This window comes from Equus przewalskii, chromosome X (genome assembly GCF_037783145.1).
Source record: "Equus przewalskii isolate Varuska chromosome X, EquPr2, whole genome shotgun sequence".
NCBI lineage: Eukaryota > Metazoa > Chordata > Mammalia > Perissodactyla > Equidae > Equus > Equus przewalskii.
Genome location: NC_091863.1, coordinates 12,512,902 through 12,539,715, shown reverse-complemented (window position 1 = coordinate 12,539,715; position 26,814 = coordinate 12,512,902). Strand labels below are relative to the sequence as shown.

Sequence of the window (26,814 nt, the reverse complement as noted above, 5' to 3'; positions counted from 1 at the left end):
CCACCTTCAGACATGTCGGCACACACACGCACACTTGGATGGTGGTATTGGTAAGAAAAAGTGAGAAATTCAAAGCATTTTAAGCAGATGCACATGGAAATTTGAGATTGCGGCATTTTATTTCAATTTTAGTTATTTATCATAGATATGACTTCTTTTACCCCTTTTTGATCCAGGAGTTTTCAAAGTCAAAATTAATTTTACATCTATGCAATGGATTTGTGAAATAGTCACATATAATTAAAAGTCGATTCAGGTGAAGGGTAATTTTTATTATGCATTAAGCATAACTAATGCATAACCCTTTCCTGCCTTTAGTTGAAGCCCTGTTTGAAATATTTTCTACTTCCGTGGTTTTTTTTTTGACAACTTCATATGGAAAGCAAGTTAAGAGGCATTAAAACCCGGACAGCCACTTAGAGTAAGCTTTCAGGCAACTTTTGTTACTTTGAAGACTGCTTTACATTTAGAACATTGTATTAAGCATCTCCCAACTAACAAAACAACCTTACAGAAGTCATTTGGAGCTTAGTTTGGGCTAAAGAACTTTTTTCCCATAAAAGCAGCCATCAGGAAAACAGCTATGTTATAGGCAAAATAGCCTTTTATGGACCAGTCTGAGGGCCTAATAGTCGCTTAATCCTGTCTCTGTGGGGATGATAGGTTCAGAGTTGATATCAGGCTGTTGGCCATAGTAACTGCTTTCTATCTGGGAAAAGAAAAATTCTTCCAGGCATGATGGCTGCTGCCTAATGGCAAGGACATCTTTTCTACCTGGCCCTCCCCCTTACCTGAGTCTACATTTCGAAAGGAGACAGAGAGGCTAGGAGTAAGCCCCCATTAGTGAATCACAAGGGGAGTCCATAATTTTAACAGTAAATGAATGACTAAATGAGTTCTTCAAAGCTAATGTATTTTAAAGCTTTTATACCTTGAGCTCAATGGGAGATGCCTTAGGAATAGGTATTTCAATCACTTGAAAGATTTTTTTGCGGTAGAAATAGCTGGATGGTAGCAGAAAGAGATTATTAAAAAGAAAAAAGTCACTGTGCTTTTGGAGCTAGTCCACTTAAGTGCAGTCCTAAATATAGCGTATTACAGATGAGTTGCACCACAGCCATACTTGCAGTTTAGTTGGAGACACAAGGCATAGATTGGTGAAACATATAACGAAATACATGGGCAGTATGTAAATAGGACCTCATTAATGCTACTAGCACTGTCATCTAGAGCTTTCTGCCATGATAGAATGTTCTGTATTGGTGCCATCCAATGTGGTAGCCACTAGCCACATGGGACTACGGAGCACTTGAAATGTGGCTAGTGTGGTCGAGGAACTGAATTTTAGATTTTACTTAATTATACTTAATTTAAATGTCAATAGCCACCTGATCTAGTGGTCATGGTATTACACGGTGCAGGTAGACCTTAGATACTTTAAGAATTCAGAGTCAGGGAAAAATGCTGTGGGTTAGAGTAAGAAGGGAAGATTGTCAAAGGCTTGGAAATTTCATAGAAAGGAGGAGAGGCGTACGCTAGGCTGGAATGTCCAGGATTTGGTCATAAAATAGGAGATAGCTTGGCTGAAGAACGTGGCTCCAGTAGGGAAGTGGAGGGAAATCAAGATTGGTGCAGATTTGTGGAGGTCCCTGAGTGTCAGTGCCAAGATTAATCCTGAAGGCAATAGGGAACCAAGAAGCTGATACCTGTTAACTGTGACATATTATGCAAATACCATACTCATTACTGAAGGCTTTCCAATAGAATGGGTGCTTTAGGAAGATTCAGCTGGCATGGGAGATAGAGAGGGAGAAAAGACTCCTGGAGGTCTCATGTGGTTGAGTATTACAGCAGCGTCCGTCTGTGATCTAAGGAGCCAGGTGGGAGTGGGAGTTACAGTAGAAAGACCTGGCTGGCAAAGCGGCTTTATGGAATGAATCAACAAGATTTACTGACTGGATAGTCAAGAATTATTCATTCAGTAAGTAGCTATTGAGCGTCTCCCATGTGCCAGGCCCCGATCTAGACTTGGGGCTACATCAGTAAAAGAACAGATAAAACTTCTTGCCCTGGTGGAGCCTACAATCTAATGAGGATTGGAGTTTTGTGGCTGACAAAATGCTGGTGCGGTTGATTCAAGAGGAAATTCAGGTGAATCCTGTTGGATGTGGGAGATGAAATCAATATTGGAAACCAGGCCAGGAAGGCCAATGAAATAGCCGTGCGTGCGCGCGCGCACACACACACACACACACACACACACACACACACACACACACATACAGACACCATACACCCACACCACACACAACATTTTCACCCTTCTTGAGGGTTAACCCTCAAATGAATTCGTCCACGTCAGTAAATCTCAGCCAGGTGGAGAAAGTATCTCTCCCATACATTTCCTGTGCATTGGTGGTGTGCCTTCGAGGCCTGCCCAGCTTGCCCAGCTTGCCTGGGAGGCCTCCTGCCTAGCTCTGACCTCCACTCTGGGACCACCTCCCCTTGCAGACTATTTCTTGGTGCCACCTCATCTTCCTAAAGCACATTCACGTCACTTTCTGACTCCTATACCTTCCTGCTCCCTTTCTGACCTTGGTTTGGCATGGCAACCAAGGATTTTCATGATCTGAAGCTAGTGTGCTTTCTTTATTCCTCAAAGCTGGCTTTCCACCCAAAACGTAGTGTGTGCGTCCCCTGTACTGCCTTGTGCTTGGACATGATGTGTTTCCTTGGGGTGTTTTCTCTCTTTTTGAATGTCCAGTCGTGCCCATTCCCTGCAGGCTCCCCTCAAGGCTCCTCCTACAAATTCCAGTTGAAATACCATTTCCTCAAGTAAGCCTTTCCCTAGCCTGATCCCAGATTGACTGACTTAGGATCCCAGAGGTCTGGAAATTTGTATCTCCTTTGGCATCTTGTATAATGCCTTGCCCACAGTAGGTGCTTTATATATGTTGGAGTTGAAAGAGATAATGTGTATTTACTCTGCGAGCAGCTGATTGAGGTCCAGAACATAGGCTAAAATGGGAAGCTAGCATGACCTAGATATTAGAACTCAACAAATCACACGCAACAAAAAATAAAATCCCAAACTATAGACTAATGTTGGTTATTAATAAAGATGTGAAAATCTTGAATAAAATAGTAGACTAATTTAAAAAGCATTAAAGAATAATCGATCATGACTGAATAGTGTGTTTATCCCAGGAGTTAAATCGATTAACGCATCATATTGATCAAACAAAAGAGACAACCTCTATGTCAGCATAGATGCTCAATAGGCAGTCTCCAGTATCTAAACCCTGCTGCTCACAATCTCATAGCAAACTAGGAAGAGAAGAATACTTCTTAAACAAGAGAAAGAATACCTTTTACAAACCAATATCCAACAGTAAACTCAATGGTGAAATAGTAGGGGATTCCTGTTAAAAACAGAGACAAATAAAAGACGTGCACTCTTGTGACTAATAAAGTTGTTAAAATGGGTAATGCTGGCTAATGCTGTCTGGGGAGTGAGGCTGGTGTTTTCCTGCCTGTTTGTAGAAATATGAATCAATACAACCTTTTGGAAAATCAATTGGGGGTCTGTTTCACAAACCATAAAAATATTCATGCCCACTGGCTTAGACATTTGCTCCTCAGAAATTCTCCTAAGGAAATCTGATACGTTGACAGAGATATAAACAGGTACTCATTATAACGTTAATTAGAAGAATCAGAAATGACAATAATCTAAATGCTTTACAATGGGTAAATACTTAAGACTATTATGGGATATCCCTGCAGTGGAATATAATCACTATATAGTCATTAGAAATATTTAGACTATATTACACTATATTAGAAATATAGTCCCTGGAAATATTTAAGGCTTTTTTTTTTTTAAAGATTTTATTTTTCTCCTTTTTCTCCCCAAAGCCCCCCGTTACATAGTTGTATATTCTTCGTTGTGGGTCCTTCTAGTTGCGGCATGTGGGACGCTGCCTCAGCGTGGTTTGATGAGCAGTGCCATGTCCGCACCCAGGATTCGAACCAACAAAACACTGGGCCGCCTGCAGCGGACCGCGCGAACTTAACCACTCGGCCACAGGGCCAACCCCTATTTAAGGCTTTTGATGCCATGAGTATGCTCTTGTGTTGAATTAGAATGCCACAAATTGTATGTAAACATTCTCTCACTGTATATAAAAATCTCCTTTGTTTCTTGGTGGAGGGGTTAGAAGTCATTTTTCTTTTTTTTGGTTAAATTCCACTCCCACACTCCCCACTCTTCTGTTCCCCTAGCTGGACTCAACAAGTGGAACTTGAGAGCTAACTGTTTCTGAGATTCCGAGAGTCCCAGGAGCACAGGATGCCAGAGCTGGGAGGGCCCTCTGTCTTCCTGTCCCTTTTATTTTACACATCGCATACCAGTACAAAGGCTAGCCCCTGGGTGATGGAGCAGATCTGATTCTTGGTCTTGTCTTCCTTCTATTCCCTGAGAAGGTCATTGACTCAAAAAGCACAGCGAGTGCTGGGAGATGACTTTAAAGCCAAGTGTCTGTTTTTTCAATTCTGTTTCTCACTAGCTATTGATACGAGTTGAAAGTGGAAAGAATGTGAGCACTGAGTAGTTAGGGAGGGAGAGCAAGGAACAGTTATTCTTTTTTTTGGAACAGGGTTATTCTGGTTGAGGAGTGGAGTGAGGGAGTTAGTTTGGCATGTCAGAATTCTTTCCACGTCTCTGCCAACATCTTTGTAGTCTTGGTCAAGATCACGGCACTATTCTGGGCCTTTTCAATTTTTTTTAATCTATAAAATTAGATGCATCAGACTCAAGTTACCTTTAGATCCATTAAACTATGGGAGTCAGTACTTGACGAGGTAAGACATGTTTAAGAATTTCTTTATTAGGGCCTCACCACCGGATTATTACAATAGCAAAGAATGAAACAGAGACTTTAGCCATTCATCTAGAGTAGGGCCACATCCCAGGTGCTCTTCTTTCGGGGCTTAGAATGACATTGTTTCGTTTTTTCTTTCACTGGGATATCTTTTTCACTAACACCTGGAATTCTTCAAAACTAACTTCTCCATCTCCGTTCTTGTCCAGTTCTTTGAAGAGGTCATCAATGGAGCTTGAACCCTAGTTTTAGACAAAAAAGATGGGATAAGTGAGAGGAGAGAAAATGAATCAGTTACCGCTCCACATTCTCTGAAATTAGAGGCACTAGGTCTGCGTTCCAAGAAGGCAGCTGAGTTTTTGGTCATATGCTGCTGAGAGGTAGAGGTGGAAAAACTAACTTTAGCTGTAGTATTGCTCCATGTCACAGAACTGGCTATCCTTTTTTTTTTTTTTCCCATATCACACATTTATTATTTTAATATAATCGGGTTTCTAGGTAATCTTCTGTATTTTTCTTTATGCCTCTGAAAACTTTCTTTCGAGAAGGAGCCCGAGGGCTTCACTGGACTGCCGAGGGGCCCACGGCCCACAAACAGTTGAGGATTGCTTTCCCAGGGTTTTCCTGGGAGCTGGTTTTGCGTCCAGCTCCAGGGCTGGGCCGCCATCTAACCTGAGGCAGCATGCATGGCTGGCCACTGGCCAGCACTGTGCCGAGGGCTTTCTGTAGCCTCTGCAGTCCTCCCAACCACTCTGTGGGAGAGACCCACTTTACAGATGAGGAGACTGAGGCTCTGAGACAGCTGCTCACTTGCTCCAGGCCTCACAGCTGGTCAGAAGAGGGCTTGGGGCTCAAACATTGTCTCTAGAGCCCAACCCTTTAACTAGCAATGACCCCAGTTGTTTCCAGACCCTGGGCTGCAGCCCACCTCTGTGCTGTGCATGATGACTTTGCATCAATGGTTCTCACACTTCGTGCATCAGAATTACCAGATGGGCTTGCTGACCCTAGCAAATACAGATTGATGGGTCCCACTCCTAGAGTTTCGGATTCGCTAGGCTTGGGGGGAGGCCTGAGAATCTGTGTTTCCCACAGGTTCCCCGGTGCTGTTGATGCTGCTGGTCTAGGACTGACCACGCTCAGAGAACCACTGCTGGAGATGTTACATGAGATCATGTTCACCTTGACGCCCTATTGACTATTGATATTCCTGTAGTGTCTTAAGCAGACACTTTTTGTCTTTGCCGTAAAACTCAAATCTTAAAGCCATTGCAGCTCTGACTTTCTGTCTGTGACAAAATAGTACCTAGGAAACCTATTGTTTATAAGTCAGCTTCAAAACTGTTTTTTAATTGTGGTAAAAAACCGCATAACATAACCTTTACCATCTTAACCATTTCTAAGTGTCCAGTTCTGTAGTGTTAAGTATGTTCACATTGTTGTGCCACAGACCTCTATATCAAGATATGTCGTAACCCCTAAGATTCCTACAAAGACATTTGGCACTTTGTTGTGATAACAAACTGTAAGGTATTCAGCGTCTGTTTTATAAATACCAAACACTGTTTTCCTGAAGTATTTACTAGATTCTAAACCATACAAGGTGATGATGTAAACAGAGTATAGCTTGGAAAACCTTAGTAATCCTTATGGAAATATAATCAGGTACATGACTTGGTAAGTAGATTTTTCAAAATTTACCATTAGTCTTCCTACCTTTATTCAAATTATAAAAGTCATATGTTTTCTATAGGAAATACATTAAATATAGAAAAATTCCCCAGTCTTACCTTTTAAAACAACATGTTCATGTAGATTGCCTAGGCTTTCCTGTCAGATTATTTTTCTTCCTTTTATTATTATTATTCCTTCCTTTTATTATTATTCCTTCCTCTTATTATTATTATTATTGTTTTTCCTTTTGGAAAAATTTAACAGTTTTTTTAGGATTTAGTCTTTCTCAGAAACCTTTGTTTTTATTTTTAATTAAAAAGTCTCTCTTTCTGCTAGCACCTTGAACTTTTTTTTAAAGTTATTCTATGTTTTAACTAGAAGAAAATGAGAAAATATTGGATTATAAGCTCACTGAATTCAACCACTTTTCTTTATAGTGCTAAAAACAGAAACCTCAACAACTAAGACCAGAAACCTTCTCACATGTCATATTGGCAGAAGGGACATTTCTGGCTAAAATCTGAGAAGCAAATGCTTTCTTCTGAAGTTACAGCTAAATAGTGACCAAGTGAGATGTGATAGTTGCACAGGTTGCTTCTATTTTGAAGGTGGCTTTTAGTTGCAAGGGAAGGCATCGGAGCCCGGACAATCAGCAGTTCCCTGTTCCTCATGGCCTCCAGATGCGTTTAGATTTTGACAACTCTGAGGCGGCTTTGATGAGAAACTTTATGGCTAAGGAGAGGCAGTCCGGAAGATTGTTTAGAAATGCATGGTTGCCTCATTAACACACATTTAGGTGCTTGACGCAAATTAGCACAAATTTAAATACTTTTGAAATTTAAATGGTTGTCGACAGAGGGCAATTTGTCAGTGAGAGGCAGGTTTTCTTAAGGGACTGCCAAGTAAGTGTTGGTGTTGTTGAGAGATCCTACCTATAACAGAGAAGCACGTCCAAGGCTGACTGTTATTTTGCCAGCCCCTTTGTTTTCCGAAAGCCTGGCACGGGGCTGCTGATTCCAGGCTGAAGGCCTTGGTGTGTCTGCTTGGCGACCAGCGGGTCTTCCAGGCCCAGCTCAGTGAAAGTGCAACCCCTGCTTCCGTTTGCTCTGGCTAGAGTACTATCCCCCAGGCTGTGAGGGATAGACGGCTCGGCCCTGGCTTTCTAGGAGATTGCTGTCTGAACCGTGACCTGCCACCAGGGGCGGAAAGCACCGGTTCAAGCGATGCTTCCCTCAAGCGATGCTGGCGCCTGGGCTGCTGCGCACCCTGCCCCGGCCGAGCTGCGCTCAGTGCTCAGTGTCGCAGCTCTCAGGCTCTCCCTGTGTCCTTTCCTCTCCGCACCCACTTCCACTCCCCCCATCAGAGGCCGGTTCAGCGGGCTCTGCGGTTGTGCACTCACTTTCAGTAAAGCGGGGAGTTCATTCTGGATCAGTAGCTTCAGCTCCTCCTTCGACAGCTGGTCTGGATCACCTTCTTTGGCTGCATATTTTTCAAAGATTTTCTTCAGTTCTTCAGGAGACTTTTTCACGCTCATTTTGGTGTCCTGTAACTTGGGAAAGAAATGAATTTACCAAAAAGCTGGAGTGGAGTTTTATACTGATGATTGCCAGCAAGGGTTTAGTGCCCTTGGGCTGTTTCCTTGGCACAGGTGGGGGAAAGTAAAGAAAAGGGGGGAGGGAGAGAAGAAATAGAGGGGGAGGAGGAGAAGGGAGGCGGCAGGAACCGTTGGAACTGCACATATTTTAAAGAGAATCATCTTAGACAGTATTGTAAATGTTTGTTCTTAGAGTACATCTGTTAGGAGATAGTCCCTGGAGCCAAACACTTTTATTGGTAATTATGATATTCTTTACTTTTTATGTACCTGGTCTGCGCTCTAGGCTGTGGTCTTGAAGAACCCTGACCACAGCTTCTAGCCTCTAAGTGACTGTTTAGATGGCACAAACCCACTTTCTCCCCAGACCATTATCGTTCACACCATTCTGAAAGGAAGCAGAGTGAATATCAATGCAAGCAGAAGGAGCTCCAGATAATACTAAGATCACACTTACCTGGTCACCCAGCAGTGAGGCAGCTAGGAGAATGGAACAGGAGTGTGAGGAGCTGAGCAGGGTTGTGCGGCTTTTATAGTCTTCACAGGCACACCACGCTGATTATGAAATTTTCCTTTTGTTTGCCTCTTAAGGGTAATTATTAATGGTTTTTGAAACCGAGCTTAAGATTGCATGAACCTCGTAACTAAGGGCAAGATACAATAAAGGGGCCCCTCCCCAATTGCTTCATGGTTCAGAGTCCCAAGAGTAAGCGTGGATTTTTTCCCCCTTAGGTTATATTTTCCCTCCAAGGTAGAATTATGGTTTGCTCACTGTTCACCTTTCGGAAAGCTTAAATATGGAAGGTTGGTTTATTTCAATTTAGTCGCATATTTAAGTTTGAAAAAATAACTTTCTTCACATCCAGGAACGAAAATACTATAATAGATGGTCAATACTACATAGTTTTAAAAAATTGCGGTCTGGCTGTTGAAGTCCCTCTGATGTTTTGTACATATTAGATGCTTAAATATTTGAATAACTGAATGAATGAATAGAAGTATCATTGAGAAGCAGGTTTAAGAAGCGGGGAGAAGATACACAGTAATTTGTGGTTTTATTTGGCAAAGCAAGATTACCAAGTAGTGCGGTCGTTTTTCAACCTTTTTATTATTTGTTCCCATATATGCTTTTTGTTTAATACCCTTTTCTTTACCAAATATATTTTGTTAATCATTCTAAAAACTTGTGAAAACACTTGACTGACTTTTATTCAATTGGAAATACTTCGAACTTTTAGAACTGCCGGGCTTTAAAATTGGAGACAAAATTTATTTCTATTGGAAAGAGTTCCATGAAAGAATGGGGACATTGATCTAATACTGATTATAACTCACAACAAGGGTTTTCAGATCGACTTTAAAAGCACTTACCAGCTTTTAACCACTTGGACACTTCCACTCCTGTATAATTTTCGCTGACCCTTCATTATTCAGCCCTAAAATTCTAGGGCCTTGTCTACCTTGGAGAACAAATGTGAAATCTCTTAGAGTTCCTTAAAAGCTTCCCACCAATCCCGAATGGTCATCGGTCATCGTTCCATGCACCTTCGCTGTCTTGTATATGTTATCCTTGCTTTTATCTCAGATTCTTTGACTTTGGTATGCATCAGTATTTTGACTATGTATTAACTCACTTCTTGGAGTAAAGATAAGCATTTTCTTTTTAGTTATAAGACTTTTACACAAAAATATTCTAATTTTGGCAATGCATTTTAATCAAGATTTTAGAGAATTTCCAGTGTTTTTATACTTATGCTCTGTTTTACCTTGGAGGAAGTAGGGTTTTGTTGAGCAATCGATAAGATTGTTGTTTTCCCTCTAAGACCTTTTTAAAACATTTCAAATCTACAGAAAAGTTGCAAGAATAGTTAGTGAACATCAACCCACATTTTGCCCAGATTCACTAATCGCTAACATTTCCACATTTGCTTTCTCTTTCTGTGGACAGAAACCTTTCCCCCCTTGAACCATTTGAGAATTAGTTACATATATCCAGAAACTTCCACCTAAATACCTCAGCATCTTATCTCCTCTCTCACACAACCACAATGCTATTATCACAACCCATATTCAAATTTCTCCAGTTGTGGAAATAGCATCTTAGATCATCTGTTCTCTCAAATTAGCTCTTGAGTTAAAATCAACATGGCAGTTGTTACATTTCTTGAGTCTATATTGAAGAAATGATTATATTAACTATGTATGACCTTAATAACTATATAATATATAACTATATGATTTTAGTAACTATCTGTTATATGACAGGTATGTGTTATATATAACACGACATATATATGACATGTGTGTATGTATGTATGTGTGTGTATATATATAAAATTAACTCTAAGAAAAACATTTGGAACAGTATTGGTTAATAGTCTTTTAGGCTACAAGTCTCTCGTTTCAAGGGAAGACCTCTGATTAAAATAGGCCCAATGCTGCTTGTTGTTAGAACTTAATGCTTGTAGTAACGATAACAAAACTTGACAAATGACTCATGGGTCTTCTTAAATTTTTACTTGCTCAGCTCTGCCAGTCACATCTCTCATCTCTTATTTTTCTCTTTACCTATAGACTCAAGTGTGAGGGTAAACCTGCAGTGGGAAACATGAAAGCCACCAATAGATATTCTCATGAAACATTAACTAAAAATATATGGAGACGGGCGATAAATGCAGGGTGTGTTCAAAAGAGTGCATTTTGAAACTAGAGAAAGGGGAAAAAATGACAGGCACAAGATTGGTTATGGAGAAATGGAGAGGCAAAGGTTACTTGTCACCTCACTATTCAATTGCTTGATCTTTGGACAGACTTATGTTTTTCCTAGGAAAGCTAAGAGTAACTTATTTTAAAAGCTCCGGGTACCAGAGGCTTCCGTAGCTGCGTTCTTCTACTGAAGTCCACAGCAGGCAGCGCCTGGAAAAGCACCTTCAGGAAGAGGGTGCAGTATCAGTACCCAGGCCCTGCAAAACAAAATGGGTGGGAAGTGCTCTCCATGTGGTCTTTGATCCTGAGGTTTGGAGGAGACCCTGACTGCTCCGGTGCAGCCGTCCCTAAAAGGGAGCCCCATCTCCTTCCCTGCCTTCCCTGAGCCCTAGGACAGGGTTCACCTTCTTTTCCACTTCCAACCTTTTCCTGGGCTGTGGGTCTCACCGGTTTGGAGGCCTGCCTGTGCTGGCCCTGGGTGGTTGAGTTCCCTGAGGCCTCCTGAGGCCTCCTGATCATAGCACGTTTATTGAGAGCTGATTTTTACTGTGGGCTGTGTGAGGCCCCCGGACCTGACCTATTACCTTGAGAAATTCCTGCTGCATTCCTGTGACTCGGATACCACTGTTACCTCCAGTCTACAGAGACTGTCAAGGACCCATTCAAGGTCACATCGCTGGGGGGTAATGGAGCTGGGTTTCTAGCCTAGGCCCAGCCTGCACCCTCAGCCACTGTGCCACCTGCCCCCTCCCAGGAGTGGGGCTTCTGTGAGAAGAGCTGGTAAATGTTAGTGTGAGGCCCAGAGGTAGGACTTCGATTTAAGTGTTATGGTCACACCTGAGGTAGAAGAATGTTCTTTTTCTGATGGAAGTAATATACGCCTTTATTTACTGGTGGAAAAAAACCAAGTTTAAAAGACTGGAAGATAAATACGAATTCATAGGACTGCTCAATGCTTTCACCATCATAGATTGCATCCTCTTGCTGCTCTGTGATATGGCGGGTTGGGAAGACAGAAAGGGAAATAATGGCCCTGTATCAGATGAGAGGTGGGCTTGAGCACTGTGGTGCCTCTGCCTCAGAGCAGGGCACTGCCTCTCCTCTCCCATCTGCTGAAGTGACCTGCCTGCAGCTTGGGACGATCCACGGCATCTCAGAGACCCCTCCGCCGCTCTTAGGCCCACTGACCAGTCCCTTAGTCTCCTCTCTTAGTTTTTGATAAAAATCTAGGGGGCTTTAATTATGGAGCACTCGATCAGAACCTGACGCTCTACTGGACTCTGGTGGAGACAGAGAAGATCTGGTTCTTGTGCTTGGCAAGCCCACACTTTAGTTTATGAGAGGAGGCACATATACAAAATGATGGAGGTTAAAGTTGTATACAGTAACGGACTGTATTAGTTCCCTATTGCTGCTGTAACACATTACCACAAGCTTAGTGGCTTAAAACAAGGCAAATTAATTTTCTTCCTGTCCTGGATCTGAGAGGTGTAAAGTGAGTTGGTAGAATGCATTCCTTCTGGAGGCTCTAGGGGGGAATCTGTTTCTTGGCCTTTTCCGGCTTCTAGAGACTGCCCACTCATGGCCTTTTTTTCCGTCTTCAAAGCCAGCAATGCAGCACCTTCCAATCTCTCTCTCTCTCTTTCTCTCTGGCCTCTGCTTTGTCATCCATCTCCTTCTCTGATTCTGACTCTCTTGCTTCCCTCTCATAAAGACCCTGTGGTGACACTGGGCCCACCCAGATAACTCAAGATAATCTTCCCATCTCAAGAGCCTTAATTTAATCATATCTGCAAAGTCCTTTTTGTCATGTGAGGTATCATATTCACAGGCTCCAAGGAGTAGGACTTGGACATTTTTTGTGGGGGGAGGGGGTGCATCATTCAAACTACCACAAGAATTAATTAAAAATGAATTGACAATGTATACGTTTTTTATTTGGTAGGGTGAGCATAACAGGGTGGTATTAATTATGGGGCAATAAGGAGAACTGGATGGTGCCCCTGAAGCATGAGCCCACTTGGAATGGTAGGGAGAGGCCTCTTAGGAAAAGTGGTGAAGAGGCAAGATGTGTGTAGTGGGCTTGTGCGGAGGGGAGCAGAGGAGCCATTGGCAGTGGACCCTTCTGGCTGAGGTGGGAAACACAAGTTAGAATACATGGAGAGACCATAGCTAGACTGGGTTTCTGAATGAGGTGGTGGAACCTGAGTGCCACGTGGAAGAGTTTAGATTTGATCTGTGGCTATGGTGGCTGCTGCAGCTAGTAGTGTGACTCAGCATTAATTCATACTGAACAACATGAATTGGTTCATACTTTCTGCACAACTTGAATATGGCTCATCAAGAATCAAAATCAGGGGCTGGCCTAGTGGCTTAGCGGTTAAGTTGGCACGCTCTGCTTTGGCGGCCCAGGGGTCACTGGTTTGGATCCCAGGCGCGGACCTATGTACCACTCATCAAGCCACACTGTGGCAGGCCTCCCGCATATGAAATAGAGGAATGGGGCCTGCCCTGTGGCCAAGTGGTTAAGTTTGCATGCTCTACTTCGGCAGCCCACGATTTTGCCGGTTTGGATCCTGGGCATGGACCTAGCACTGCTCATCAAGCCATGCTGAGATGGTGTCCCACATAGCAGAGCCAGAAGGACCTACAACTGGAATATACAACTGTGTACTGGGAGGCTTTGGGAAGAAGAAGACAAAAAAAAAAGATTGGCAACAGATGTTAGCTCAGGTGCCAATCTTTAAAAAAAAATAGAGGAAGATGGGCACAGATGTTAGCTCAGGGCCAATCTTCCTCAGCAAAAGGAGGAGGGTTGGCAGCAGATGTTAGCTCAGGGCTAATCTTCTGGAAAAAAAAAAAAAAAGAATCAAAATCCGAAACAGGCTTGAAAAAAAAAAATAACCAGAAAAACTTAATGGACAGGAGGAAAGGAATGGGTTGGGGAAATCCTTGTAAAGAATACATGAAGAATATACTAGAAAGTCTGAGAGAATCACTGTGTGTGTGGCCTAAGAGACTGGAAACGGTCTGCTGGGGGGTAGGCTCTCCCAATATCCCCAAATCAAATGTCCAAAGGCAAGGGACGTGAGGGAAGCCAGCCTTCCCAGGGCTCTGGCGGCTTGGTTAGAAGGCTTCCCCTCCTTCATGCACTGCCATTTAGGAATTTCATCTTTGATAAGAGAACCTAAGTTCCCTAAACCTTGTTGTTTAAGGCACCCGAGATGCATAAGATCTTGAACCCATTGCACTTTTATTGCGGGCTGCAGAAACTTTGGTAAAGGTTAATTAGTGCCATATTTATCCCTATGTGGTACTTTTACATCTCCTAAAGCTTTATCACCACCAATTTTCGTTACTTATTGATCTTTTTTTATTTTTCTTGTACTATGTGGTTCAGTTCCAAGAAAGGACAGATCTGTAGTGGAGATCAGATGACAGCCCGTATTTAAGTAAAATCAGAGCCCGCGGGCCAGGCAATCCTTTTGTAACGGAAGAGGCATTTTCCTCTTAAACGCAAAATTTAGGGTATTTGGGAAATGTTGAGATTAAAACTAAAGCATATTTGAGGTTCTTTTCTTTAATCACCCCAGTAATGATAAAAGATATGTTTTGAAACTGTGATGTTCTCCTGTCTCTCACACTTTTTGTGGAAGGAATGCCAGGAACAAAGATGTTTTCCTGAATTTTGTTGCTGAATCAGGTTGCTTACAACCCGAGAGGCACCACAGTGTTATCTTTAGGGCCTGTAGGACTTGTACGATTGCCTGATAACTCTGCAAGGCAGCTGGTTGGGCCAGGCTTGGCCAGAAAGGCACTGTGTTCTTGACCTTCCCCAAACGTCCCCCTCCCGAGTGTTTGGATCCCACCAGTTTGTTCCTGGCCTGGACGTTCTTCGACTGAGTGTGTGATGGGCAGCCCCGGATGAGGCTCCTACGCCAGAGAGAGCGGCAATTCTCCTGTCAGTTCTTGCTCTGCCTTTCTCCTTTCCCTGACGTTCAGGGCATCATTTGGAGTTGGAAAGCTGCTCCCACCTGCTCCCCCATCTTTTCTTTAACATTCTCTTTACCTTCTCCACTGGGTTCTATTCTTGCATGTTTTAATCGGAGGATCACCATGGCTGTCACTCCTTAGAATTTCTTTTAGTGCTGTCGTTTCAGGAGCAGGTCATATGTATTGCTGCTGAAATAGCAGGGGTGACGTGAACTAATACCCTAGTGGAAAACCTAAATAATACGTTCACTATTCGGGCCTTAAATTTGTATTTTCATTAAAGTAATTCCATGGACAAAGTTTAAAAAGCCAACAGTTTCAAAAGGACTTTAATAAAAACATTCAGTAATCCTTACTTCCTCTCTTCCACCGTCAACTCTTCCAGCTCTTTCTCCTGATATTTGCCTCTTTGTTTCTGAGTAACATTCTCACATTGCCCTGTCGGGAATTTCCAGACTTCCCCCTATGTTGGAGGAGTATTTCATGCCCTTAGGCAGCCCTTGTGCATTTTCCTTCTCTCTCCTTGCCTCCACTTTAATTTCGGAAATATTTTCTGGTCTTGAGATGTTTGTCGTGTTTATCCCAAGTAAACAGTAAGTCAGATTTCCTATTCTTAGTTGAGTCATTTGACTCTATTCTCAATGGTTCACACCAGAAAGTTTCCTGAACACCAAACTCGCCAATAACTGAGCACACTACATTACAAGACTCTTCCTGGGTAGACGGACCCAATGCAGCAGGTAAGGGTGGACTGAAGAATCACAGTACACTTTTAAGAAGGAACCAGGAGGAGTTTATTGCTGTGGTCTTCCCAGATGGTTCAGGTTGTCTTAAACTTAAGAGAAATTGAGGCTCTGAATAAACTTGGGACGTCTTATGAGTCTGTGGTTAATAGTGTAGCCTTATCTGTCCTTTCCTAGAAAACACGTAAGCAGCTCAGCTTTGTGAACTAGAAGCTAATGCTCTCTCTCGCCTTACTCCAGTAGTGCTTAATCTAGCCATAATTAGCCAACCAAAGTAGATAGGGAAGAGATGTGAAGGCCAAGAGCACTTCAGAATTGAGCGTTCCATCCAACAAGGGACATATTCAGGTTTTTTCTCCACCCCTTCCCCTCAGGGGCTCTTAGAGCGAACTCGGGGCACAGGGTTCAGATGGCTCGGAAAGTTCTTCTGGGGCACTGATAAGATCAGAGAAGTTCTTGGAAAATTTTTACCTCAGAAAATTCCACTTGTCAAAGATTCCTATAGAGCAAATGTGGCAGTTAGGGTATGGGGAAAAAAACCCAGAAAGGTTTTATGAGAGGGAAGCCTGTGAATTCCATTAGAACAAGTTAACTCACCCAACTGTAGTCTCTCCTAATTACTTTAAAAGAAAGATGAAACAAAACCATGAGATTGTAGTGAACAGAACTGAGAAAACAGACCAGTGACTAGTGAGAACAGGCTTTTCATAAAAATCACGTGTTTCTGAATTTCTGTGAGTTAATCATAAAGATAAATCTGAAATTATTTAGTCTGAGTTTGTTTGGTGTTTCATGCATCCATTCAGTGCATACCGTGTGCCAGTTTCATTTATTCGAGGAATAAATGAATAATTCGAGGAAATGCAATGGTGAGGAAAAGCAATGCTACCCCAACTCTCAAAGATTTACAGTCTATAGACTGCAGACTGCATTCTACAGGCGCAAACTGAGAGAAGTACTGTGGTGGGGAGGGCGTAGGTAGAGGATCCTCCTGACAAGGCTTTAAGTGTCCAGGAATGTCAGCTCCTGTAGAAGCTTGTATTGGAGAGTTGAGCTAAGAACTCAAGGATGAGGATGGGTTAATTTAGAAAAAGAGGGTAGGAGAGTGGAAGAAGATGTTCTGGGAAGAGGGAACAGCATGTGCAAAGTCCCCACGGCAGTAGGGAAGAAGAGGCACCTGAGGAACTAAAGGAAGGCCGTGGCGAGCAGAGCTCAGGGTGTGAGGGGAAAGTCGGGAGGTGAGGCTGGAGGGTGAGGCTGGGCCAATAGCACACATTGAAGGATTTTAAGCAAGAGAAATACCACAACCACTCTGCCTGCAGCATGCTGGGTGGACTGGGGCCGTGTAAATGTGGGGTGGCCAGTCAATAAGCTCTGGCTGTAGCCTGGGTGAGGTGCTGTGGTTTGGGAGGTGGTTGGAGCTGTGAATGGACGTAGGAAGTCTGCAGGGGGTAAATTGATAGGACTTGACAGATTGGATATGAAGGATGTTGGGGGGAGAGAGATCCAGGGTGGTGTTTATTTTCTGACCTATAGAATGTGCTAGAATGGATAATATTACTGTTTTTTTTTTAAAGGAATTGAGTGGTTTCCTACAAATAAGTACTTTTGATATACTTTTCTACAAGGATTGACAAACTTGCTCATGGAAAACCTTTAGGGAATGAAGTGGGCAGTGAGAGAGGGTTGTTATTATGGGAGAGATGTGAATACCCAAGTGAGAGGCCTCAGAAGTCCAGAACTTGAAGTGTGAACATTGCCTGGAACTGACAGGTTGAGTAGTGATGGGAAGAAGGACACAAAGATGCCCCTGATAAATTTTTTACAAGGATTTGAATGAAAGATGAGGAGCAGAGATAAAAAGGAAGTGTACTGTGAGGAGTGTATAAAGCATGGCTGTATTTAATAGGAAAATTGAAAGGAATGATCAGGTTTTATTATTTAGGGAACATGCTTACCCAATGATCGTGCCTCTAAAAGTAAAGCTTGAAATTTGGGAAATGACATTTTTACAAAATGACAAAATCGGACTTGTTTTGTTTTCTAAGGTGATCGATATGCCCGAACACAACCCTGGCAATTTGGGAGGAACAATGAGGCTGGGAATAAGAAGAACTGTTTTCAAAACTGAAAATTCAATTTTAAGTAAGTTTCTCGGATCATTTGGTTTACAAGATGTCGGGTGTCGCGTGCAGGACTGTGTGCAGCTGCAGCCCTCCTGGTGGCGTTCACCCCACCCCTTCCACCTTGCCCTCTTCCTTTCAAGCAGCCTCAGGAGCTCGGACTCCGTCTCACCTGTCTCTTCCTGCCCTCACTGCCCCTCCTGCTTCCCGATTCCTCTCCCTGGAACGGTTGGTAGAACACACGCAAATGCCCCTTCTCATTTGATCTCCGCTGTATCCTATCCAGCGGGCGGCTTTGTGACTCACTGATCTTCCTGCAGATGCCGTTGCACTGGGAGAACCCCGATTCAGACTTAGTTCTTTTGAATCTCTGTTCTCTCCACTGCGTTGAAACACGCTCCCTGTTTCATTGTTTCATGTCTGACTGGTTTTAGCGGCTAGTTTATGAACTTCCTGAGGAGGAGAGCAGTTATGTCTCCCAGAAGTCTGTTTCTCTGTCCCCCGTAGCTCCAGCATGTGGAGAGGAAAATATGACGTGGCTCACCATCTGATAGTTGCTGATCTTCCTACTCCCCATAAAGTTATTCTAATTTCTGTGGAGCTTTTTTATAGATTAATGTATCATATGAGAACAACAATGTAAAAAAACCCAAAGCCCTTAATTCAATTTAATAAATATATCTTCAGCGCCTGCTCTGTGCCATATGCACTGTGCTAGGTTCTGCAGATACAGTAGCGAATGGGACAGATACCAGCACTGCTCTCCCTGGGCCTCAAAACCAGCAGAAAGAACGTGATGAAAGGGGATATGCAAAATGCTAAAAGGGCTGGAGGCAGAGGAAGGGAATCCCGGCATCTGGGGCGTCCAGCACATTCCTGTGAAGTTATCAGAATACCTTAGAAACATGCCTTCTTAACTCAAAGAATAAGACCTGAAATGTGAGTTTCTCCTTTAAGGATGATAAACAGCTTCTAAGGAATATAGAGCTTCCTAGCAAGAGTGAAATTGAGAAGGAAAAGTTTCAAAGTGTACACATTTCCCTGCTTTCTCTGGATAAGAAGCTGGTGTTCTCAAAGTGACTTTTTTCTTTAAGAATAGAAGAATTTTTTTCTCTTCGTGGATATTGGCAGTGATTCTTTGGCTTTCCGATGTTTTCAAATACTTTGAAACTTTGTTCAAATAATTACCTAAGTGACAAAAAATGGTTAGTGAGAAATTTAATGTTTTAAAATTGTATCTGCTATAAAAGATTCAGTGATAACTGTACTAAACTTTTTAAAAAGAGCATTGTGTTCAGTACATTTAAAAATTTGATGTGTCTTAATGGAAATAAGACTGATTTAAGATTTGTATTTCTTTACAGTAGACATAAAAATAATGTTGATGATTTTTATGAATCTTAAACACTGGTTGTTGAGGTATGATTGACATACAAAAACCTGTACATATTTAATGTATACAACTTGATGGGTTGAATTTGAGTTTTCACAAGTGGAGATTATAGGTATAAATTGATTTAAACAAAAATACTGCTACTCATCATTTGTTCTGTTTATAAGAAATGTCTTCCCAGAGGCTCATTCCTGTCCTGTGTTCTGTCTGTGTTCTGCAAAGGCTTTTTCTTATAAAAGGACTAATGATAATATGTGTAGAATTGTCAAAGCTGGTTCAGGAGTCTTTAGAAATAAGATATTTTCCCAAACTTTATATCTCTAATCCTTTACCTAAGTATTAATTGCATATTCATGGTCTTTTCCAAACTATCTATCATGCTTAGTTTTTGTCTAGTATTTTTTTGTAGCGTAACTTTTTCATGTATCTAGCCTTCATGTCTATTACTTGGGCATATAATTTTTCGATATGAGATAGGGAACCATGATCTACTGAGTCATTTCCTAGTGTTAAACATTTCAGGTTGTTTCTAGCATTTTATTAGAACAATGCTGATGCGAGCGTCTTGACACAGTGTTTTTGTTCTTTTGATTGTTGCCTTAGGATAGATTTCCAGGAGTCACGCTGTTAGGTCAAAGAGTATGAATGCTTTTATGACTGATAATTCTGCTGGATTGTTTGAAAGAAGAGGTGAACCAGTTCACAATGACCTTAACTGTACTGTAGTGTTCTTGCCTTCTCTAGTCTTTTGCTAGTATTTTTGTTATATTTATTTTTGCTCTATGAGCAAGAACAAAAGGGCCCTTTATTATTGTATTTCATTTTGCATTTCTTTTCATTCTTACAAAGTGGAAACTTCCCCCCACCCCCAAATGTTGATTTACATGTGTGTATACTGCCCACGTCTCAAGTCTCCACTAGCACTTAAACATGGGAAGGGAGTGGTCTGCCAACCCAAAGTCTGTTACCTAAATGGTCTAAACCAGGGGTCAGTAAACTTTTTATGTAAAAGGCCAGATAGTAAGTATTTTCAACTTTGGGGCCATATGGTCTTGGATGCAACCACTCACCTCTGCCATTGTCGTGTAAAAGCAGCCATAGGCAAATATGTAAATGAACGAGCATGGCTGTGTTCCCATAAACCTTTATTTATGGGCACTGACATGTGAATTTCATTAATTTTCAAGCATCGTGAAATATTATTCTTCTTTTGATTTTTTCCAACCATTTGAAAATGTAAAAATCATTCTTAGTTTGAGGGCTGACCAAAAACAGTCAGGGGAATCCTGTTTTGCCTCGGGGTTGCCACAGCTTGCTAAACCCTGGCTAGACAGAAGCAGCACAGGCTGAATGAGGAGCATGGCTGAGGCAATGAGGCTGCTCTCCTCCTGGGGGGGTTCAAGGACATCTTCCTAGTTGTCTACTTGCCTGCCTAAATATCCTATTTAGTGACAGAGTAAGGCCAGTAGGGCTTTCAGAAGCCATTTGACCCAACCTCTGTGTTTCTCAGCTGAGGAAGCAGAGGGCTCAGAGCTGAAGTGGCTTATGGTCAGGGGGTGGTCAGAACAGGCCCAGGCCACTCTTCTCACATAGTTTCTAGTCTTCTGCTGGAACACGTGGCCCTGGCTCCACACAGCTCATCATTCCAATCACTCTCTGGAATGTAACCCTTAAAACACACATTTGACGAGTGTTAAACTTGTCAAACGCTCTACCTTTCAGATCTGTACCTTTTATTGAATGTAAATTACACCGCAATTTAAAAAACCCCACATTTTATCTGGGAACCTAGATGGTAGGACTTGTCTCCTTATAGTGACACCATTACTTGGTTGATTAACTCGTTAGATGACTCTTGCAAAGCAGGGAGAAATGGCACAGAGCAGTTATGTATTAAATGGGGTGCTTTGAAGAGTGAGAAATCTAGAATGAGGGATGACTAGAGATGGAGTGGATCAGGCTTAGGTGACAGGGGAGTCAGGGAGAGCACTGAGGAACTTTGTTATTAGAGGGTTTTAAGACTCTAAAAATAAACTTTATCATTTTGCTTGGGGCTTTCAACTGAGTGTGAGAGATGGGAACATCATAAAGTGCAAAGCAATTCAGACCAGGTTCTGAGCTCATTCAGGGGACAGCTGACAACTTGTTTGATAGTGTTTCCAAAATAAGACAAGCCCCAGGCTTAATTTTTTTGGTCAGGTCCCAGACATGTTGCCAAGATATCCGGGAAGGGAAGCAAGCCTTTCTTTATGCTGAGTCTGGTTTTCAAACCAAACTGCTGCCTACCAGAAAGAACATGTTTTTCAGGCCGTTCATGTCACGTGTTTGAACACTGCACAATCTGGTGTATACGCGCTGCTAGGAATGCTCAGTTTAAAGCAGTAAACCCGGTTTAAAGCAGTCTTGAATTCTATATGCAATTTGTGTAACTCTGCCCTCTAAAGCAGCACCCAAACGGGTAGGGAGACCTTGCCTTTAGAAACAGCAATGCACAGAGGTGGAGGGGTGCAGAGGAGGCCAAGCACTCTGGGAGGCATAGGAGGGACAGGGCCACCCCATGAGCCCAGTGCGGGGCTGTGGGGTCATTAAAAGAGAGTGGATGCCAGTTTGCCCTCTATGGGTGTCCAGTCCAGTGGAGAATGCAGCAGGACGTGTGAGAAGGAATCAGGAGCCCACTGCAGTGCAGTGTACACAACAGTGCAGGAGACCAGATCCTGGTGATTTCCTGTCAGAGTTCCCAGAAGATGACCTTCATCCTCAGGGCAGACAACACAGGACGGTGAGACTTGATGCAGGCAGGTGTCAGCTGGCAGAGGCCAGGGAGAGTGCCTCAGGGTGATGCTGCAGGGAATGTGACCGAGCCCAGGGTGCAGGAGGCCAGCGCCGGCGGCTGGACAGGCAGCTGGAAATTGAATGCTTTAGAAAAAGACAATTCCTTTCGGGCACCTTCTCTGCATTTTCTCATAATAGTAAGAAAGACTTGACTAAAATGCTTGGTTCTGCCTTACTGTAAGAGAAAAAGGTTTTTGTTCTGAGAAAACAGAGGCAAGAGGCCAATGAGGAGGTATTGAGTGAGTCCTGGTGTTAAGGATCTGGGTCAAATTCATGGCATTGGAAATGCAGAGTGGTTCAATCTCCACCTTGAAAGAACTGACAGAAATGAGGATATGGGGGAACAAATTTTCACAGGCTAGAAAAATTGCTTTTGTTTTCTTATCGCTTATGAAAGCATTGGTAGGGAAAAACTCCTTCTAGTTCCTGGGGTGACTAGATTTTTAGGAAGTTTAAGAAAAAACCATGCCACACAAAAAGCCGTGGCTGGGTTAATGAGGTGATTTACAAAATAGTTTAAAAGAGGTCGCCAGGGATTTAGGATGCTGAAAGTCCAAGCCATGGTAATTTGTCATGCTGAGACACAAATTTGAAAGGAGAGTGAGGGGCTTCGTGAGAGGGGCGTGCCAGCCGGCCAGCCTCCCTGCCTCCCTACGGATGGTCCATGCTGCAGGGCGCCTCTCTCCCCTGCTTCTTGCCTTTTGTTGGGGAAAACACTTGCTAAAGTGTTTCTGTTAAAATGGGGGCTCGCAGGTCTGGGACACAGCTCCTTTAGTCATAACAACAGATGGCATTTATGTCCCCTTACTGGACCTGCGCTGAATACTTCACCCATGGGAGCTAGTGGAGTGGGTAACAGCCCAGCCCCTGGAGCCACACTGCCCCATCAGAGGCCCCTCCAGCCTCAGCTCTCCGTCACTGGCTGTGTAGCTCCTTACCCGCACTATGCCTCAGTTTCTGCATCTGTAAAACGGACGTCAGAATAGCTATTGCCTTGTGGGGTTCTTGTGAGGGTTAAATCGATTATACGTGTGGGTCCTTAGAATAGTACCAGGCACAGGCACTATTCAAGGTGGCTGTGAGGATCATAAATGTGAAGGGTTTATTGTATCGACCTGTGATTCTCTCAAAGCTCAGTGTAAACTTCAGTCAGTGACCTAGTATTAAGAATGTGGTCCCACTGGGGCAGCAGGAGGGCAGCCTGAAGAGAGGGGGTCAGGCAGCCCCTTTGTCTTGCAGGTTCTGGTGTCTTTGCTGCCCACCTACTAATATGGACTAGCAGAAGAATACAGAAAATCTAAGAAAAGAGATGTTGAAAATGGGATAAGAATACTAAATGGGGGAAAAAAAGAGATACAAGCAATGAAAAAGAATGTAACATTGCAATGTAGAGTTAAAGGCAAAGATTAGCATTTTTAAACTAGAAAATTGTCATTTTTATAATTGAGATAAAAGCAGATCATGAAAAAATAAGATGAGGGAAAGGGAAGGAGTTTAGATACTTAAAAGAAATGAGACGTTTTATAAAAATTAAAAGAATGACATACTAAAATCCAAAAGTAATAAACAAAGGAGAAAGACAGTGGCTAGCCTTGACTGTGCACTTTCTAAGCACCAGTGATTAAGACAATATGTGCATCATTTCAGTTATTTCTCTCAGCACCCCTGGACCCAGCCGCATTTTGCATGAGAGAAAGGAATCCCAGCAAGATTAAGTCACTTGTTAGAAAGTCTCTGAGCTGATTTCAGAGCCTGAACTCTTGACCACTGCACTATACTGAATGGCTGGACCTTAATCACAGAGGGGATGGAAAAACCCAATCAGCTCCCAGAGCTGAGAGCTACCGCGTGCTGAGAGCCCTGAGACAGGGTTCCGCATGTTTCAGGAGGAGTGTCTTGTGGGAGGAGAGCAGGGGGCCTAGAAAGTGAAGACCCACCCCTGCTTCTGAAAGCCAGTCTGAAACCATGTGCTTGACTCAAGGGATGCAAGCGATAAAGTTACAAGAAAAAGCAGTTGAAAGATCTGGACTTAACTTTAAGAGGATTCTGATTCCCCTTTGACCTCTGACTTTGATCTTTTCCTCCTATAGTCCAAAATGTCTTCTCTGCTTCCTTCATTACAACAGATGACTTAGCAAATCCAATCTGAGAGCCTACCAACATTAACAGAGATGGTGAGGAAAATGGCAAAAATCTCCAAATTAGGATATAAGGAATTATATCTCGGAGTCTTCCGGACTTGCAGGATATTGTGCACACTTTTGAAACTGCATGGCCTGTGCCTGCTGCCTGGCTTAAGGCAAACTCTGTGTTTGCTAAGATATCTCAGAGGTGACAGGAAGAACAGGGAGCTGTGAAGACTCTGGAGCCAGACTGCCCGGCTTTAAATTCTGCTACATCATTTAGTGGATGTGTGGCTTGGGCAAGTTGCTTCACCTCTCTGCCTCAGCTTCCTCATCCTGTGAAATGGGGATTATGAGAGTCTCTACTTCTTAGGGTTGTTGTGAAGGTTAAATAAGTCAAAATATGTGAAGCACTTAGAACAATAAGTAAACCATGTGATTGCTGTTGTTATCTCTAGACTATGAAATCCCAGTAGAAAGAATGGAAGCTGGAACATAAGCTCTACAAGATAACAGACAAGATAGGGACCTCTTCCCTCAATTCTTGATACCAGTGTCTAGTGCATAAGCAGGTACTCAATAATATTTGTTTGTGAAGTACTCTCTCTCTCTCTATATATAATATATATATATAAAATGTATATGGTGTATGATGAAGCATGTTTTCAGAACTTTGGAAATGTTTTGTATATATATATATATACACACAATGGAATACTACTCAGCCATAAGAAAAAGACAAAATTGTCCCATTTGCAACAACAGGGATGGACCTTGAGGGTATGATGTTAAGCGAAATAAGCCAGATAGAGAAATACAAACACCGCATGATTTCACTCATATGTGGAAGATAAACATACACATGGACAAAGAGAACAGACCAGTGGTTACCAGAGGGGAGGGGGATTGGGGGGGTGAGTGAAAGGGGTAAAGGGGCATGTATGTATGGTGACAGATAAAAATTAGACTACTGGTGGTGAGCACGATGCAGTCTATACTGCATATTGCAAATAATAATGTACACCTGAAATTAAACCTTTACGATTTCAATAAAATAATTGAAGAAAAATTAATCCGCTGCCATATCCGTGATAAAGGAAAAAATTGAAATTTCCCTTAAAACTGTATGTTAAAAATCAGCTCAGAATGTTACCAGTCCAGTTCTATTTGAAAACACCTTAAAAACAAAATAAAACTAAGAATGCTCATTCCAGGGCCCTGGCACCAGAGATTCTAATTTGGTTACTTTTAGGAGAGTGCCCAGGCATGTGAGGTTTTACGAAGCACCACGAGTGGCTCCCTGTGCATTCCTGGTTAGGAACCATTGATCCACACTGTCCCCGAAAGTGCTGTAGGAGGACGATCCATGACAAGGCAAGATGCTAGATGCTGCTGAGTGTAGACTGTGTCTAGGTGCGGAATGAAAAGACTGAGGAGTAGACCCACCATGTTGTTAGGAGCAGTTCTCTGGACTGACTTATTGAGTACACCTGCCATGCGATGATGCTAGGCACAGGGGGAAATCCTCAACAACAACAAAATGACACAACCTTCCTTGCTGTCTAGTCTTTTTGGAGACTAAAATACAATAGGGCAATGGTGCGGACATCACTCAGTGTCTCAGTCCTGTAGGCAGGTGTATGAAAGGAGGGCACATCTGCTGGAGTACAAGGTGGACTCGTATAAGAGCGAGTTTCCCTTTAGGCAATGGTGATGGTTGCTTGAGAATTGCTTCAGGGTTTCAAAGAAGCTATCACTGTCCTGTACCATAAAAGAAGAAAATTTAGATTACTACTCAGGGTCTAGTTCATTTTTAGGTCTCTGATAGACAGATCAAAGAGGCTTCGCCCACATATTTGCCATGGATGTGGTTCTAAAGCCAATTACTCAGTATTAATTCTACTCTCGTATCTTTACAGGGAAACTTTATGGGGATGTTCCTTTTATAGAAGAAAGACACAGACATCGATATGAGGTATGGCTTTCACACTGAATTACTGTAGAATATAGCTGCTGAGTGCGAGGAACTTGTGATTACAAGTGGGCCTCTGGAAAAGGTGTCCAGCCCCGTGGTATCTGTAGGGCTCAGGGGAGGTGTGCCAAATTTCCCAGAGGAGGTGGGTGGGGTGGGGAGACTCTGCTCTTCTTAGCTTTCCAAAGGCAAAATCTTTAAGTATCTGCACACAGGACATATCCGAGTTCTATGTTACCCTAACTGCTGTCTCCTAGACCAACATAAGGTCGTCATCCTTATCCTTAACCACCTGCCCTTTATTTTGGCAGGTTTGGGAAAAGGGGGACTTGCATCTTCTGAAAAGGAACCAAATGGCTCTTGGGATAGAGATGTTTCTCTGAGTATCACATGATGGATTCTTGGTTTGAGAATCTCTTTGGAAGTCCACATTGAGCATGAGGCTTAGTGTCACATGATTAAGAGGAGTTATTGTTGAGATTTCTACATGAGAAGCACAGGTTCCCCAAAATACAGATTGTCTATACCAGGATTCATAGTGTATTAATTATGATGCTTTCAGCAATGAAGAACCAAAATCGCTGCTCATTATTTTAAATTCAAACCAGCCTAAACAATAAGGAAATTTGTTATTTCGGATAATAGTCCAGAGGCTGGGCAGGCTCCAGGCATGGTACAATCAGGGCTCCTGCTGTGTCTGGCATTCTCTTGGCCCTACCCTTTTTTGTGTGTGTGCCTTGCTCTCAAGCTGGTCTTCCTCATGGTTGCAAGATGGCTG

At 42.7% G+C, this 26,814-nt stretch overlaps 2 protein-coding genes across 12 annotated transcripts in view; one reads left to right on the top strand and one right to left on the bottom strand.

Annotated features, from left to right (window-relative positions):
* Positions 1–26,814, top strand: part of CTPS2 (CTP synthase 2) — an 89,574-nt gene that overhangs the window by 40,173 nt on the left and 22,587 nt on the right. For 7 of the 10 annotated variants that reach the window (XM_070603780.1, XM_070603784.1, XM_070603781.1 and 4 more), the window contains 2 exons: positions 17,642–17,738; positions 25,984–26,039. In XM_070603780.1, the coding sequence (XP_070459881.1) occupies positions 17,642–17,738; positions 25,984–26,039 (153 nt within the window). Of the gene's footprint in view, positions 1–17,641; positions 17,739–24,522; positions 24,637–25,983; positions 26,040–26,814 lie in introns of all 10 variants that reach the window. The other 3 variants (XR_011535823.1, XR_011535825.1, XR_011535824.1) reach the window with 1 other exon arrangement.
* On the bottom strand, positions 4,870–8,755 carry S100G (S100 calcium binding protein G). Of its 2 annotated transcripts, none has more exons than XM_008538136.2 (3): positions 8,609–8,755; positions 7,957–8,106; positions 4,870–5,125 (listed from the first exon to the last, which is right to left on the bottom strand). In XM_008538136.2, the coding sequence occupies exons 2-3, from the start codon at positions 8,089–8,091 to the stop codon at positions 5,021–5,023; spliced, it is 240 nt and encodes a 79-aa protein (XP_008536358.1). In that variant the 5' UTR covers positions 8,092–8,106; positions 8,609–8,755; the 3' UTR covers positions 4,870–5,020. The 2 variants fall into 2 exon arrangements, with proteins under 2 accessions (XP_008536358.1, XP_008536359.1); XM_008538137.2 differs by having other exon boundaries at positions 7,957–8,100; positions 8,609–8,706.

Coding starts and splice junctions, on each gene's coding strand:
- S100G (XM_008538136.2), bottom strand. CDS start 8,091: ATGAGCGTGAAAAAGTCTCCTGAAGAACTGAAGAAAATCTTTGAAAAA. Junction 5,126..7,956: donor AACTCCCCGCTTTACTGAAA/GTGAGTGCACAA, acceptor GTCTAAAACTAG/GGTTCAAGCTCCATTGATGA.